General features: G+C 42.0%; 1 protein-coding gene across 1 annotated transcript in view; it reads right to left on the bottom strand.

Annotated features, from left to right (window-relative positions):
• CA10 (carbonic anhydrase 10) overlaps window positions 1-15222 on the bottom strand; it is a gene marked incomplete at both ends in the record, with an annotated part of 622237 nt that overhangs the window by 5786 nt on the left and 601229 nt on the right. Inside the window, one exon of the mRNA XM_082679881.1 lies at window positions 13198-13270. Within this exon, the coding sequence (XP_082536007.1) occupies window positions 13198-13270 (73 nt within the window). The remainder of the gene's footprint in view (window positions 1-13197; window positions 13271-15222) is intronic.

Raw genomic sequence — 15222 nt, 5'->3', positions numbered from 1 at the left:
GAAAATAATAACTCTGATCACATAAAACAATTGCCATTAACATGTTGGTATATTTCATTCTGATTTTTAAATTCAATGCATTGGTTGTATTTTTATAAAATTATAATGTACTGGAGTTTTCAAATGTCAATAAATTTCAATGAACTTCTCTCCTCCTCTTCTCATGATCCTTCCTCCCTTCTTTCTGCAGACTCTTTCTCTCTTCTCTTGGCTTCTAAAATACCATACTTGGGACTCCTATTTTTCTGGCCATTCCTTCCAGGATTCTGTTGCTGGATTCTTATTTTCTACCTGCTTTACTCAGTGTTGGCATTTCCTGAGGATCAGTCCAAGGCTCTTTCTTCCCTCAGTCTATATTCTCATCATAGCCCATCTACATTCATGGCTTCCATTGCTCTCTGTACCCCAGTGATCTCTAATCTATGTCTTCAGGAGTCTTGCACCCACTGGTTTGCCATGAGTGTCCACAACTGTGGTCGGCCCAGGGAGCCTGAAGAACACATGGCAGGGACCCAAAGCCTGGCTGGCAGAGGTATAAGACCTGCTCCTCCAGTCCTCCTAGGTTCACATACATTTTCTCATCCATGTGTTCAACTCCCAGTGGGAAAGAACTGACTCTTTGGTGGTTGATATAATCTCTCAAATTCAGTATTGTGTATGTATAATGGTAAAAAAGGACTTTCACATACAGCTGGAACCTCATACTGTCCTAATAAGATTGGTCAGGCGTATAATAACATCTTCATTGACAAGAAACTGAAGATCAGAGAGGCAGAGTGACCTGCCCAACGTCAGAGTGCTAGACGGTAACTGCAGAGTGGAAAGTGGAATCCAGCTCACCTGACTTCCAGGCCAAAGTCATTCATTCATTCAAAAAATGTTCACTAGGTACCTCTTACTGCTGGATACTGGGTTAGTCTCTGGGGTAGAGCAGTGAACAAGGATAGATGCCTGCCCTCATTCTAGCTGAAGAGACAGATAACAAATTGCAAAAAAATATATAATATGTTGACCTTAATATCAGGGTGGTGATGATAAATGCATCTTGGCCCAGGCTGTACCTACTTATCCTGAGCGTTAATGCTGCTAATCCAAAAATCCCTTACCTTCCCCATCTCTTCCCCCAGAAATTTCTCACTCAAGTTTCTCTGATAAGAAAGAACCATCTTTGCCAAGGAAATTTGGATTTCAGAGCTCCTTTGCTTGCCAACTGAGTTAAGGACAAGTCAACTGATCCAGTGGTTTGGAACAATGCAAATAAAACCAGTTAGCCTGCTTCATCCTAAACTGCCTCTCCTGGCCTCTGCCTATCCTTATAGGGTAACTGAACTTCTCCAGGGCTCTGTCCACAAAATGCCCATGAGAGAGATTGGTCAAGCTGGATTAGAACACCAACACTAGGAGAACGGGCTTTCTTTCTCTTTCCATTTAAATGTTTCTACCTTTCTATCAAAACATCAGGGAATCAAGACAAACCCAAGAGAGACATAGTGATTGGAATATAGCTGGGCTGGATCTGTATTCTGACTTGTGCAGTCAGATGGTTCCATGACAGAACTGTGGTGCCCAGAGTACACACTGATGTGATGGTCCTTGGAAGTTAGATCAGGTGTCAACACAACAAGCTTATGTTGAGTAGCCACCATTTGGCTCTAACTATTTCTTAAGCCCCTAGTATGTGTCAGGCACTAAGCTAGGTATAGGCAAGCAGGATGTAATGTAAGTGAATACAGCAAGAAACCACAGAGATAGTGATATATATCTGCACTGGGTACATTGAGAGGCTGTCAGTTATGCCTGGGGGTGGGTGGGACTGCAGAGGATTAATTGAGGAGCTGACCTGAACTGTATCTTGAACAACAGGAGGTAATCAGTGTGTGGCTGGTAAGGGTGGCTGTCAAGGGCACTGTAGATGGTCACAGTAAAGAAAGCTAAAGACACAGAGCAGCACATACTCAGGACAGCTAGTGCATGGGTAAGATGCAGGGGAAGGGGTGTTGTGAGGAATAAGGCTGGGGGGGTGGTCAGTACAGGCCACACCCAGAAGGTCCTTCTCTGTGCTGTTGGGAATTAGGGCTTCATCCTGTAGGCAATGTGGAGCCACGGAAATGTTTTAAGCTGAGGAGTAGCGTGATCAAATTTGCACTTAATGATCTTTCCTCTGATGGTGGCTTGGCCTGAAGATTAACATATTGAATGAGAAAAGGAAGCATTTGGCACATGTTTATTAAAGGTCAATGTGATTTGTTTAACCAAGCTTGCACTTGGAGCATATTGGGTACTCTAGCATGCTGCTATTATTGTATTTTTTAAAAACATCTTTATTGAAGTATAATTGCTTTACAATGGTGTGTTAACTTCTGCTTTATGACAAAGTGAATCAGTTATACATATACATATGTCCCCATATCTCTTCCCTCTTGCACCTCCCTCCCTCCAACTTCCCTATCCCACCCCTCTAGGTGGTCACAAAGCACCAAGCTGATCTCCCTGTGCTATGCGGCTGCTTCCCATTTGCTATCTATTTTACGTCTGGTAGTGTATATATGTCCATGCCACTCTCTCACTTTGTCCCAGCTTACCCTTCCCCCTCCCCATATCTTCAAGTCCATTCTCTAGTAGGTCTGTGTCTGCTATTATTGTATTTTATTTTATTAGGTGTGGTGGGGAGGAGAGATGGAAGGAGACCATAGAATGAGGGGTATTCCAGGCATGACTAGAGTAAAGAAAAACAACATTTATGTTTTTCTGAAACTATAATTAGCCTCTGTGTTTCATCTGTATTTGAGGACAGGGTGTGTATGAGTGTGTGTGTGTGTGTGTGTGTGTGTGTGTGTGTGTGTGTGTGTGTGTGTTGGGGTCAGGGGGAAGGCCAGGAGCAACAGGTTACATTCATGGATTTAACCCACATAGCAGGGCAAAAACCTGCTTCCAAAACACTCTTGTGCTGATATCCCAGGCTCTGCTGCTGTGATCCTGCCAGGAGATTCCTCTTCACCCATGTCACCTGTGAGATGTGCAATGGTTGCCACAGAACATGGCAGCTTCTACCCTCCCACAGTCCTCATTCACCACTTTGTTCTTCCCATGAATCTGCTAATATGCATACTTCATCTTTGCCCTTTTAATTTCATCACACTACAGAACTTGGAAAAACCCCTGTGTGAAGAATGTGAACTTTGGTCTCAGACTGGAGTTTCAGTCCTGGCTTTGCTGTTCACCATTTGCATGACCTTGGGCATGCAGGTAACCATCTGAGCCTCAGTTTCTCAGTATGCAGATGGTTGGAGTGGAGAGTGGACTGAATGGTTGTGTCTCCCTCAAATTCATAGATTGAAATCCTAATCCCCAATGTGATGATATTATGAGGCAGAGCCTTTGAGAGGTGATTAGCTCATGAGGGTGTAGCCCTCATGAATGGGATTAGTGTCCTTTTAAAAACAACCCCAGAGGGCTCTCTCACTCTCTTTCTGCTATGTGAAAATCCAACAAGAATTCTGCAACACAGAAGAGGGATTTCACCAGAACTCAGTCATGCTGGCACTGTCATCTCATATTTTCATCCTTACATAACTATAAGAAGTAAATTCTGTTGTTTATAAGCCACCCAGTCTACGCTGCTTTATTATAGCAGGCTGACCTGCCTAAGACAGAGTACTTGCCTCACAGAGTTGTCTGAGGAAAAAATGAGATCACACTTTTCAAGTACTTGGCACAGGGCCTGCCTGGCCCATGGCAAGTACTCACCAATACTAATGTCCTTGCCCAGCTTTCCTGGGATAACAATTGCTTGGCCTCCCCGAGCCTTCCTGGCTCTCCCACACTGGGTTAGTGCCTTCCTTTTACACCATATTTACTGAATTAGCTTGCCAATAATTAACTAACCTAATTGAATGTCCCAGTAAACTGTGAGATCCTTTGGGAGAAGGGCTTCCGTCTTTTATCTCTGATTCCTTAAGCCCTACCATGGGGTCCACTACATGGTGGGTGCTCATTAAACATTGGTTGCATGCATGAATGAAATGGTTTCTGCCCAGCAGCTTCACCTGCTGGTGGCTCTGGACAGAAAATAAAGGAGGAAGAGGCAACATCATCTGTCAGATTATGGGAGAAAATCTCTGAGGCTTCAGTCTATACCATTAGCTTAAATACATGCTGCTCACCACTACTCCCAAATATGTCATACCCCAGATCTCAGAATGAGACAGAGACTGTTGCCTGTCTCCATGTGGTGTTACTGTTTCTGCACCAAACACACCTTTGCGTTTACATTGCTGAAACTGTAATGTGTGCATTTAACATATAACACTTGTCCTCATGACTCACCATTTTGCCTCAAAGGCTGACATTAAATCACTGTTTTATCTTTTAGGGATTGGAATTTGAGAACTACTGACTACCTTTTTATATCTTCTTTTCTCCCCACAAAGACTTGCTTGATGTATTTGGCAGGAAAGAGGCAGTGGGACCCAAGAAAGTTTTCAGCCCTAGTGTCAAGGAACACTGGGGTGTCTTCCATGGCTTACCAGGTCAGGAAGTAATTATTACCCACAGACTACCTTGTCCATGCAGCAGCCAGCAGAAAACCAACAGTTTGTGCGTGTCAGTGTTATCCTCTTGTCATGGTAGACAGAAAGGAGCCTAAGAACTAATGTCCTGAAAGATGGATTCTGCTCTCCAAATTCTCAAGGCTCTATTCATTAGTAAGGATGCCAAAGATCTAGAGGTCAGAGTTGTTTATAAACAGAGAGATAAAAATTTGGGGTGAAGCTCAGAGGCCAATAGGCTTATCATGCATGCCTCTGCTTGTTTTAAGGATATTTACTGAAAGGAAGTGATGGCATGAAATAAATTTTCATGAGTAGTTTTATAGAGAGGTTTCCTATCATCTATCTATCTATCTATCTATCTATCTATCTATCTATCTATATCTATCTATCTATCATCTATTTATCTTCTGTCTATCATCATCATCATATAGAGGGCAAAGCCCTGGACTTCAAGCAGGAGTCTTAATTCAAGACTAAGTTCCAACTGTGGCTTTGCCAGTAACTTACTCTTTTTTCATGGATAAGTCATGTAACCTCTTACTTGTGGGCACAAGAATATTCTGGATAATTGCTAAAGTCATCTTTAGGTTAAAATATAATCTATAGACCCCCAAATATCCTTCAATATAAACAAGCTTACATAGATAAATTTTTCTTCTGTAGGTCAAATTTTTGGTATGACAGTGTTGTGATTTTTTCAATGTGTTGGATATACCTCTACATCACAGGAAGACCCCTTGGATAACCAGTAGGTAGAGAATATTTATACATAGTTGATAACCCCAGTTTATTCTTTCAAATGATTAGAGAAGTTAACAGCTGTGCTTTTGGTTCTATGACATGCTCTTGCTGAATCTATGCCTTATCTTATACTGAGTTCTTAGTTTTGGACACAACTGCTAAAGCTGACTCTTTCTTTTCCTTCCTTTCTTTCTTCCTTCCTTCCCTCCTCCCTCCCTCCCTCCCTCCCTCCTTCTCTCTCTCTCTTTCTTTCTTTGAAATACACCATGATGAAATGCCTAGTATCACATAGCGGGGAAATCTTTCCCTTAGTCTGAACTTCGATGGCAGCCTCTGGTAAATGCATCGTGTTAACTTATGTGACATTGATGAGACTTAACATCGCCTGGCTTCCTGATTATGAAGTTCCCATTCAAAGAGAATGATGCCAGTGAGAAAAAGGCACAGCAGTTCCAGAAATCAATACTGGACTAACTTCTGATTAATATGGAACTCTTTGGCAATTTTCTCATATGGAATGACATTTCCTCTTGTAATCTGAGGCAAATTCAACTGAAATGAAAAAAGGCAATTGCTAAAGAATAAAGTAATATGATTTTTCATTTTATACAAATGAAAAATGAAAAAGAGGGCCTCCGAGAACTGGATTCAATGGAGGTAAGATGTTCCTTTTCCTTGCTGACTATAGTTACTACTTGGATTGCAACGTGGGGAGTGGAATGCTGCATTTTGCATTCTGTGAAAACATTTCCAAATCCATTCATTTGAAATGAAAGCACAAGTTCAATTAAGCATAGAGAAAGTCACCGGGAGTAACATGCTTAAGCTCCCTGGTGATATTTCATCACATTTAACACTGTGTTCCTCTGAGGAGTGAGTGCACAGAACACTTCCCAAGGAACTGAGAAGTATAAGGCAGTTACAAGTTGGTCTGTCCTTGCCTACACATTCATGTTTTAGTCAGGGTTGGGGTAGGAGGGGCTAAAGCAAAGTTATAAACAGGCAAGTTTGAAAAAAGATTTTTAAAGGGCTCAAAACACCATGTTTAAAAGCTTTCCTCAAAACACCTTGAGTTGTGTGCCTTTATTTCCTTGCTGGAAATATGTATTAAGACAATAATCAGACCCTTTCAAATTTGGAATCTATAATCTTTTGGATTCTTATTGGACTGAAGTTCACCATTGTATTTACTGTCTATGAAATGAATGGAGTATATGAAACTGAAAGAGAATGAAGCTACTAAAATACTCCACTGTCCTAGGACCCTGGAAGAAAGCATTCATTTATGTGTACTGTTCTAATGACAACTCCCTCTTACCCATTTAAGAAGGTTCTTTGCTCCACTTGAAAATATAAATATTCTTTAAAAAAAAATAATGCTGGTCCCATGAAATCAGGTGGATAATCAAATGATAAGAATGTCACCTTTTATGTAATTGGGGCTCTGTGCCTACTTATTAATTAACACAAGGAAAATAGAGGGATATTGGCATTGTTCCAATATACTACACTAAACAATTAAAATACTTCAAGTAAATTATGAATATCTCCTCCAGAAAATCCATTTTTCAATGCCATGATTTCAGTCTTGACCCTTAATCTGTTGAAGGCAAATTTAACTTTAATAAAATGGATTTTCTTTAAAAGACTTTCTAAATTCAGCCTGAAATTAATTCAGGCTGGTCTTTTCCATCGTCAGTCTGGGTTAGTGAGAGTGTTTTATAAGATTTGCTTAGACATATGAAATCCAAGCTTTCAAAGAGAGTGGAAGCTCACTAGGCTATTGCCATCCAATGTACGGGTCCCATGCAGGAGCTGGGTTTCATTAGAGTAAACAAGCTCTGTTGTTTGTGTGCCCTGTATTGCATTCACCTTGACAATAACTTTTATTTAGTTTTATAGTGACCTGCCTCCCACTCTCCAGGAAGCTGGATTTGACCACAACATACCTAGGATAATTTAGAAACACATGTTATTATGCACCTGGTTTATACCAGTCAATGTCCAGGCAACTGACTCATTGCCTTGTTTAATCCTCATCCCAACACTCTCAATGTCAGTATTAGTATCCTCATTTTATTGATGAGGAAATTATCTCAGAGAGGTTAAGAAACTTGCCAGAATCCACACAGAAAAGAGTGGTAGAGCCAGGAGCCCAGGTCTGCTTAGTTCTATATATCTTCACTAGAACACATTGCATCCCATAAGTATAGTGGCTTTTACCAGAATGTTGGCTTCCAAAATTCCCAGTCCTTTTGGCAAGATTCTCCTTCTTTCCTTCTTTTATGGATTACCTGGCATTGATTTTCTCAACTGGATCAATAGAATGATTTTGCACAATTCATTTTTTTCTCCCTAGTCATCTAATATATGTTCAAATCAAGCAAATGGATTGTGTGCCTACTGGCTGCCATTTTGTAGCGATTTCACCCCATGCTTCCATGCTTACCCCTGCCTCTTTGTACCTCCTGAGCCAGTTGATGAGACAGACATACCAGAGCCTCTTCCAGGGTAGGATTTAAAAGATATCTTTAGAACTTATTTACAATCTTAAGTCATGGGGATCTTTCAAAAGTGAGGATATGTCCTCCTCTCTTCTCTATTTATTCTCTCCCATGATCTCACCCAGGTTTAAATGCCATCTGGATCCCAATGACGTCCACATTTATATCTGTAGTTCTGTATCCTGAAATCCAGACTCATATATCCAACTGCCTAGACTCCACACCTCTTCTTTGATGCCCATCTTGAGTTTAACATATTTGAAATTCTGATTCCCTTCCTACCCATGAATATGCTTCATCCATAACCTTCCCCATCTCAGATGATGGAAAAGTCTTCCTTCCATTTACTCAGGCTAAAAACCTTAGTTATACTTGACTCCTCTCTCTCATATCACACACCCAATCTGTCAGTAAATCTCTTGGCTCTTCCTTCAAAATATACCCAATCATTTCTCATCACCTCTCCCAAGTTGACCTGATCACGATCAACATTGCTGCAATCATCTCTCAACTTTTGTTCATGCCCCTATAGTCTATGCAAGCAAACAGAGAGATCCTTTTGTCAGGAGATCATGTCACTCTCTGCTCAGAGTTTTAGATTGACTTTTCATTACAAATGGCCTCCAAGGGAAAGACTGATGGAGAAGATTGACCCATCTAGTACCAATCTCTATGCCTTCTCTGGTTTCTGTATGTGCCTAATAATGGCAGTGCCACTGTGTTCCCTTGAATGACAGTGGTTTCCACTGGTAGTCTTATGCCAAGGGACAGACAGGAGCTGCAGGGGGCTTAGGATGGTATGAGCCTGAACTTTTAAAGTACCCACAAGTTCTGTGCATAGTTTATGTCCCTTCCAGAGTGGAAACAAGTGCAAAAAGCAAAGAGATGGCTCTTCAAACTGAACTAAAGTTGGAATTAAGAGAAGAACATGCTAATAAGCTTCATGTAATGTGAAAGTATCAGCATTACAACTAGTTTTAAGACCTCAGAGCTTAGCTTTCCTTGCTCCTTAGGGAGGAAGACAGTAGGAAAGTAAGAGCATAGAAAAGTCCCCGGAAGGACCTATGATGGAATGCTTGCTCTCTCACTATGGATGAGTAAATTATTGTTCAGGAAATGTTCACTCCCTCCTCAGCCCCAACTCCATGGGAGTATTTTGATGTTGGGCTTGGCCATATGACTTGCTTTGACCAGTGGAAAGTGGATAGAAGTGACAGTGTGTGAGTTTCAAGCCTAGGTCTTAAGGAACATCACACATTTCTGACCCCCAGCATAAGAAGTACTTGATCTCAGAAAAATGAGAGCTTTGTGGAGCCAAGTTGCCCTAACTGACCTGCAGACATATAGAGCCACTCTAACCAACCCATAGATGCAGTAGTGAGAAATCAATGCCTATTGCTGAATGCTTGTTTATTATGCAGATGTTACTGACTAATAGAGCCACTCACTAGGTGTGTGTCCTTGACAAATGGCTTCACTTCTTAGAGCCTTGCTTTCCTCATCTATAAACTGGTATAACAATTGTATCTATTTTGAGATGGGACTTTGTGAGTACCAGGTAAGGTGCTGCACATAAAGCTCTAGCACAGAGCCTAGAGTGCAGAAAGTGTTTGGTTAGCATCTCTTCCTTGTTCCTGATGATGAGCACTTTGTAGAGTGGGTACTACAGCTGCGTGAGTATGGCAGACTGAAGCTCTGCTGGGGTGTAGTTCTGGGTAGCATCAGAAGAAGGGCTGGTTGGGAGAGTGGGTGGGGGCCAAAGTCAGTTGTCCCTGGGTAGTGTGTTTGGGTGGCAGCTGTGGGGACCCATCTCTTTCTTGCTTGCTTAAAAGTATGAAAGCAGGGTACTCTGATAGTTGCCCCTGAGCAGGTGGTGTTGTCTTTGTCTCTACCAGAATTCATGGGCCAATGAATAAACTGCTGCTTCCTGTAGAGCCTCTGGGGGGGACTTCCAGGCTTGTGTTTCCTACCCACTGGCTGTGTCCATGTGCATGACTCCTGTTTCAGAAACTCCCCTTCTTGCCTTCTGCTGGCCAAACTTCCAAGAGCTGGCTGCCCTGGGGCGTTCAGCTGGAGGGAAGAGTGCTAGTGCTTTCCTTCTGTGAAAATCAATCTCTTTCAGCCACAGTGTCCTGGGCATCACAGTGTCTAGGCCATTCCCACATGTCAGGCCAATAATTATCCCTGCAGTGTTACTTCCTTCAGGTATGTGATAAGTGCTCCGGGGAATACCTCCATTATTCCCCAACAGTGTAAAAGCACAAAATACCTGTGATTAGGGACGTAAAGCAGTTACCTTTCCCCATACTGGGTCTCTTTATCTTGCTTTAGTTCCCTTTGGCCCTGACAGATAGATGATGGGACAAGAGAAGGGGGCGCTCCTGCTCTCTCTTAGTCCCACTTCTAGGAGCCTATATCTAGGGCAGTGAGGGCATTTCTTCAAATATGCTTCTGCATAAACTCCTTAGCCTGTTCTCAAGACCCTTCAAGATCTGACTCCAGACCATCTTTGCCGCCATTCCCTCTGCCCCCGTAGGGGGCCATTCGTTTTTCCATTTATTCAGTCCATAATGAATGTTTATTGGATGTGCTGTGGGCAGAGAGGAAGAGCTGATGAAAGCAAAGTTCCTTCCTTTGAACTATTGAGTCCTTTAAATGCTCTTCTTGCTTTTGTATATGCTGCTTGGAATCTCCCTCCCTCCCTCCCTCTTTTCTTGCTGTCTTTTCTTACCAAATGTTTACTCATCTATTCAGTGCTTATTTGAATAGCAATTGCTATGTATAACCTTGCCATGAATTTTAGGCAGATTTTCTATGATCCCAAAGGGTTCTGTTCCTATTTTTAATACATTATAATTGTTACACAAAGTTTTTAAATTTTTTTAGACATGTATTTATTTATTTGGCTGCGTCCGGTCTTAGTTGCAGCATGCAGGATCTTTCATTGTGGCGCTTGGGCTCTTCTTTGTGGCGTGCAGGCTTCTCTCTAGTTGTGGCATGTGGGCTCCAGAGTGCATGGGCTCAGTAGTTGTGGTGCACAGGCTCTTTAGTTGTGGCATGCGGGCTCTGCTCTCTAGTTGTGGCGTACAGTAGTTGCAGTGTGCAGGCTCTCTAGCTGTGGTACATGGGCCCAAGAGCTCGCAGGCTCAGTAGTTGTGGCATGTGGGCTCTCTAGTTGTGGCACACGGGCCCTAGAGTGTGCAGGCTCAGTAGTTGTGGTGCATGGGCTTAGTTACCACACGGCATGTGGGGTCTTAGTTCCCGCAACCAGAGATTGAACCCGCATCCCCTGCTTTGGAAAGTGAATTCTTAACCCCTGGACCACCTGGGAAATCCCCTGCTATACAAATCTTTATGAAACACTATGATATGTCTGTCTCTCTGACTAGAGAGTGAGGGGCTCATGGACAGGAAACATGTTCTATTGATCTCTCTACTCCCTGGCATGCAGGACCACTTAATAAATACTTGTAGCAAATATTTAGTGAACAAATGAATGAAGGTCTTTGGTCTTAACTTTGCTATCCTCTTCAGCTATTGCCAAAGTCTGTCCTTTTCAGTTCCTACAGACCCAATGGGGATGAGTCATCAGGAACATCTCACTTGAAGTAGAAGAAGTTGAAGTTCCCCTCAGCCACATAACTGCTATTCATCATTGTTTCCAACAAGATCTGTCATCCTGGCTCTCTAGCCCCTATTTGCATCAGAATTGATACCTGTTCGTAAGGAAGGCCATCTTCCCATAGCACAAACCCAATGGATGCTTTCATCTTTGGCAGCAGCCACATCACTTAATACTAATCAGACCAGAGCTAGGGGGTGGGGCAGGGAGGGAAGTCCCACTAATGATTGACTTTGTAGCTGGCAATCTTTTAGATTGTGTGTTGAGGCTTAATGTATGATTTCATGGCTTTTCATGGTCTCTAAACTGCAAATTCAAGATTATTTGAAAACATTTTATTTAATTTTTATGCTCTTTTAATCAAAAAAGTTAAAAAAACTAATAATCCTTTATGGGCAGTTATAAAAACGATTTGCACACAAGACAGAAATGTCTCCCTTTGTTGATCAATCTAAGTTTGAACTTAGAGAGGACTCCATAGGGGTACTGATGAGGCAGGGTGGTATGGTTTTGGAGATAACTTAATTCTTCTAGGTGATTCTCCAGGTTCATTCATCACCGCCAGCGTCCCCAACCCCAACCTCTTCATATGGAAGTGACTTCATATGGAAGCGAGTGCCTGTGGGGAGGGCTGGTGTCTGGCCCATCTTTTTATTCCAGGAGCCTCACTTGGTGCCTGTCATGAGGCAGGTGTGCAGGAAATGCTTGCTGAATGGATGAATAATTGAACAAGAGAAGGTTTCTCCATACTCTCCTTCCAGCAGTCTGAGGTGAGATCTGTAAGCATTCACTCTGTCTTTCCACGTCACCATTGGAGGTAGAAGCACCAGTGACCTCCACCAAGTGAGGATACGCAAAGGGGATGTGAGGTGTTAGAATGTTTGTGTGTTGCTTTTTACATTTGCAAAGATCAGATTCAGAATCCTAGATTTAGAAAGACCTTAGAAATCTGAAGTTCAATTTCTTCACTTAACAAATGAGGAAACAGAGTCAAAGTGAGGAAGTTCCTTGATTAAAGACAAAATTGGCACATGAATTCCACTTTTCTGGTCACTCTTAATTAGTTAAATGTTTTTTTTTTCCTATACTGTTTTATTTCATTCCCTTGGTGTGTGCTGTTACCCATAACTATCCCCAAATCTTGCAAACTCTGGGATTGCTGTGGAAGACAGTAGCATCCTTTCCCCTCTACTCCCTTCAACTTTGCACTGTTCTCTCTTTTTTGCTTAAGGATTCTGGGGATAAAACACTCTAGAAACCCAAGGAAACTGGACAGAGTTCTCTAGGTCATTGTATCACACATGTAAATGAAGAAAAATGCCACCCTGCCTCCACCTGAAAGGGAGACCCAATGACACAGAGAGGGAGATGTGGTTTCGCTGAGGGCTTCTGGATGTTTTGAAGTTGGATCCAAACCACCTGGTGAATGCTTTTTCAATCACATAATTGGCAAAGCCCCAAATGTGGCCAGCTGACATGGTAGAGTCTGTCAGCTAGCAGAGTCCTCCAGCTCTTTACCAATCCATGGGATAATGATGACCATCATCATAATAATCATTATTACCTTAGACAGACATGTATGACAAAGGCACTCTGGGGGCTTCTGTTTGAAATGAGCTGCTTCTTAGCCTACCTTCACTCTCCAGAGTGACTTTCTACAGAATTAAAGGATCATGAAGCTGAAAGAGGCCCTTGGAGATCATCAGTTCTGCCTTTCTGACTTCAGACAGGACTAACATTTATAGAATAGTTGCTATATAGGAAATTGAACCAAACTTACTTTTATATGTTATTCTTGTGATAGTGTCTCTGTTGAGCATTCGATTAAGAAATGGGTTTGATGAATCAGAAACCTAGGGGAGAAAAGAAAATATTAATAACTGGGCAGTACTATTTCAAGATAAACATTGCCTCCATGCATTTACTTATTCACTCATATTTATTGAGTCCCTACCATGCTATAAACACTATGATGGCTGGAAATTCAGAGATTAAATATATAGAATCTACTTTCCAAAATCCACAGTCTAGAGAAAGAAGACAGGTAAGTAACCTAATGGTTATAATTTAGTGTGAAGAGTGCTATGATAGAGTTACAGGTATGATGATATTAGAGGAAGACCGTCCACCTGGGGAATCTTAGGCACTAAGGCTTGAGCTAAGTCTTGAAGGATAGGGGGAAGTTAACAAAGTGCTTTGGTGGTATAGTGTGGAAAAGGAGGAAAGGTGAAGAAAAACATGACATACAGAGGATTGTGCACAGATGGACATGGGAGAACTAGTCATGCCCAGGGAAGTATTTCAGTGTAGGTGAAGGTGAGAGTATGGGGGAAGGATGCGAGGTAAGGATAGAGAGGTAGGCAGGTGCTAGGTCATGTCAGGCTTTGAGTGTCATGTTAGGGAATTTAAACTTTATCCTGTAGGGATGGGGAAATATCAGAGGGTTTTAAGTAAGGAGTAGGGAGTGACATATTAAGAAGGGGATAGTTTTCCAAGTAGAGAGTAAGAGAAAGAGTACTCAGATCAGTGATATCAGGAGATAAAAAAGATCTCTAGGATATAATATAGAATCTTATACCACTGCTCAGTATTACATGAATCAAATATATCATAAGCCATGTCATTCAGTCAATCAATCAGTCATCCATCAATCTGTCCTTTCATCCATCCAAAAATTATTTACCAAATTCCTATTATGGGTGACACATTTTACTAGATGTTCAGGGATCAGTTCCCATTTTATGCCCATGCTGTTAGGTCTCCAAATTCCTTGTTTGGAAAACAAGCCAAGTTTCCAGGGGCTTAAGCCAGGGAACCACAATTTGGAGACTGTGATGGGCCCCCACAAGACTGTATATACTGTTTTCTTAACAACTCCCTTTTTACTCAGCCTTTTTCTAGGGACCATTGTTCATCCTAGATATTTTTCTCCTACCTTGCTCAGCTGTGCTCTGTAATTTACACCTCAGCTGCTAATCGGATGTTGTGACACATCAACATTTTAAATCTGATTTATTCTGAGGGTTGGGAAAATTGCAGCAGATGATTATTATTATTAGATAAGCAACAGGTAATTTTTAGTTTGCAGAAAGCACAGACTGTTTATTTTCCCTCCATCTGCCTTTCCTTTCCCACGCAGTTTCCTGGGTGTGTTGTTGTGGTGAGACATACACCAAGGGGAGCTTGGTGAGTGACAATGTTCAACGGAGGTAAAATCCCACTCCAAATGGAGAAAAGTCCCAAATTAAACACTGCTGATCCCTGGAAGCTTTAGTGCTGAATCCAATTTCTACTTTGACATCCTCTTCAGCTATTTAAAAGATAGCCTGAAGCTGCCTGTTTGTGTTGATGCAGTCCATGAAAGGAGAGCCAAAAATAGATCGTCGTGGCAGGTGAGGAATCTGCCATGTCCCTCAATCGGGTGCCTTGGTTTCCTGGTACCCGGTGAGTCTGGGCAGAGCTAACATTGGGATTAGACATTTTTGTGCTGATTAAAAATAATTGAAAAATTTCCAAAGTGCACACAGATGATTTGTGAGCTCTAGCATGTTGGCTGTGTGGGTGAGAGGATAAAATATGTACTTGGTATAAGTGAGCTTAAGTGGGAAGTTAATGGTATGTGATTGAGCAGCAATTATAGCCAAATCTCAGTTCCCTGTGGTCATAGGAAGGGTGGGGGATTAGGAGGGGACAGAGATAGGTAAAACCCACAGATAAACAAATCTCTTGTTTTAACAAACAATTCCAGTGCTTTTATGGCTCAGCTTTTGGGCCAGGGTGACATCTTGAGGGCTCAGCTGACCTA

The sequence above is a fragment of the Grampus griseus genome, assembly GCF_964374135.1.
Source record: "Grampus griseus genome assembly, chromosome: 20".
NCBI lineage: Eukaryota > Metazoa > Chordata > Mammalia > Artiodactyla > Delphinidae > Grampus > Grampus griseus.
The sequence above is the reverse complement of the archived record's forward strand: the minus strand, read 5'-3'. Positions and strand labels throughout refer to the sequence as shown.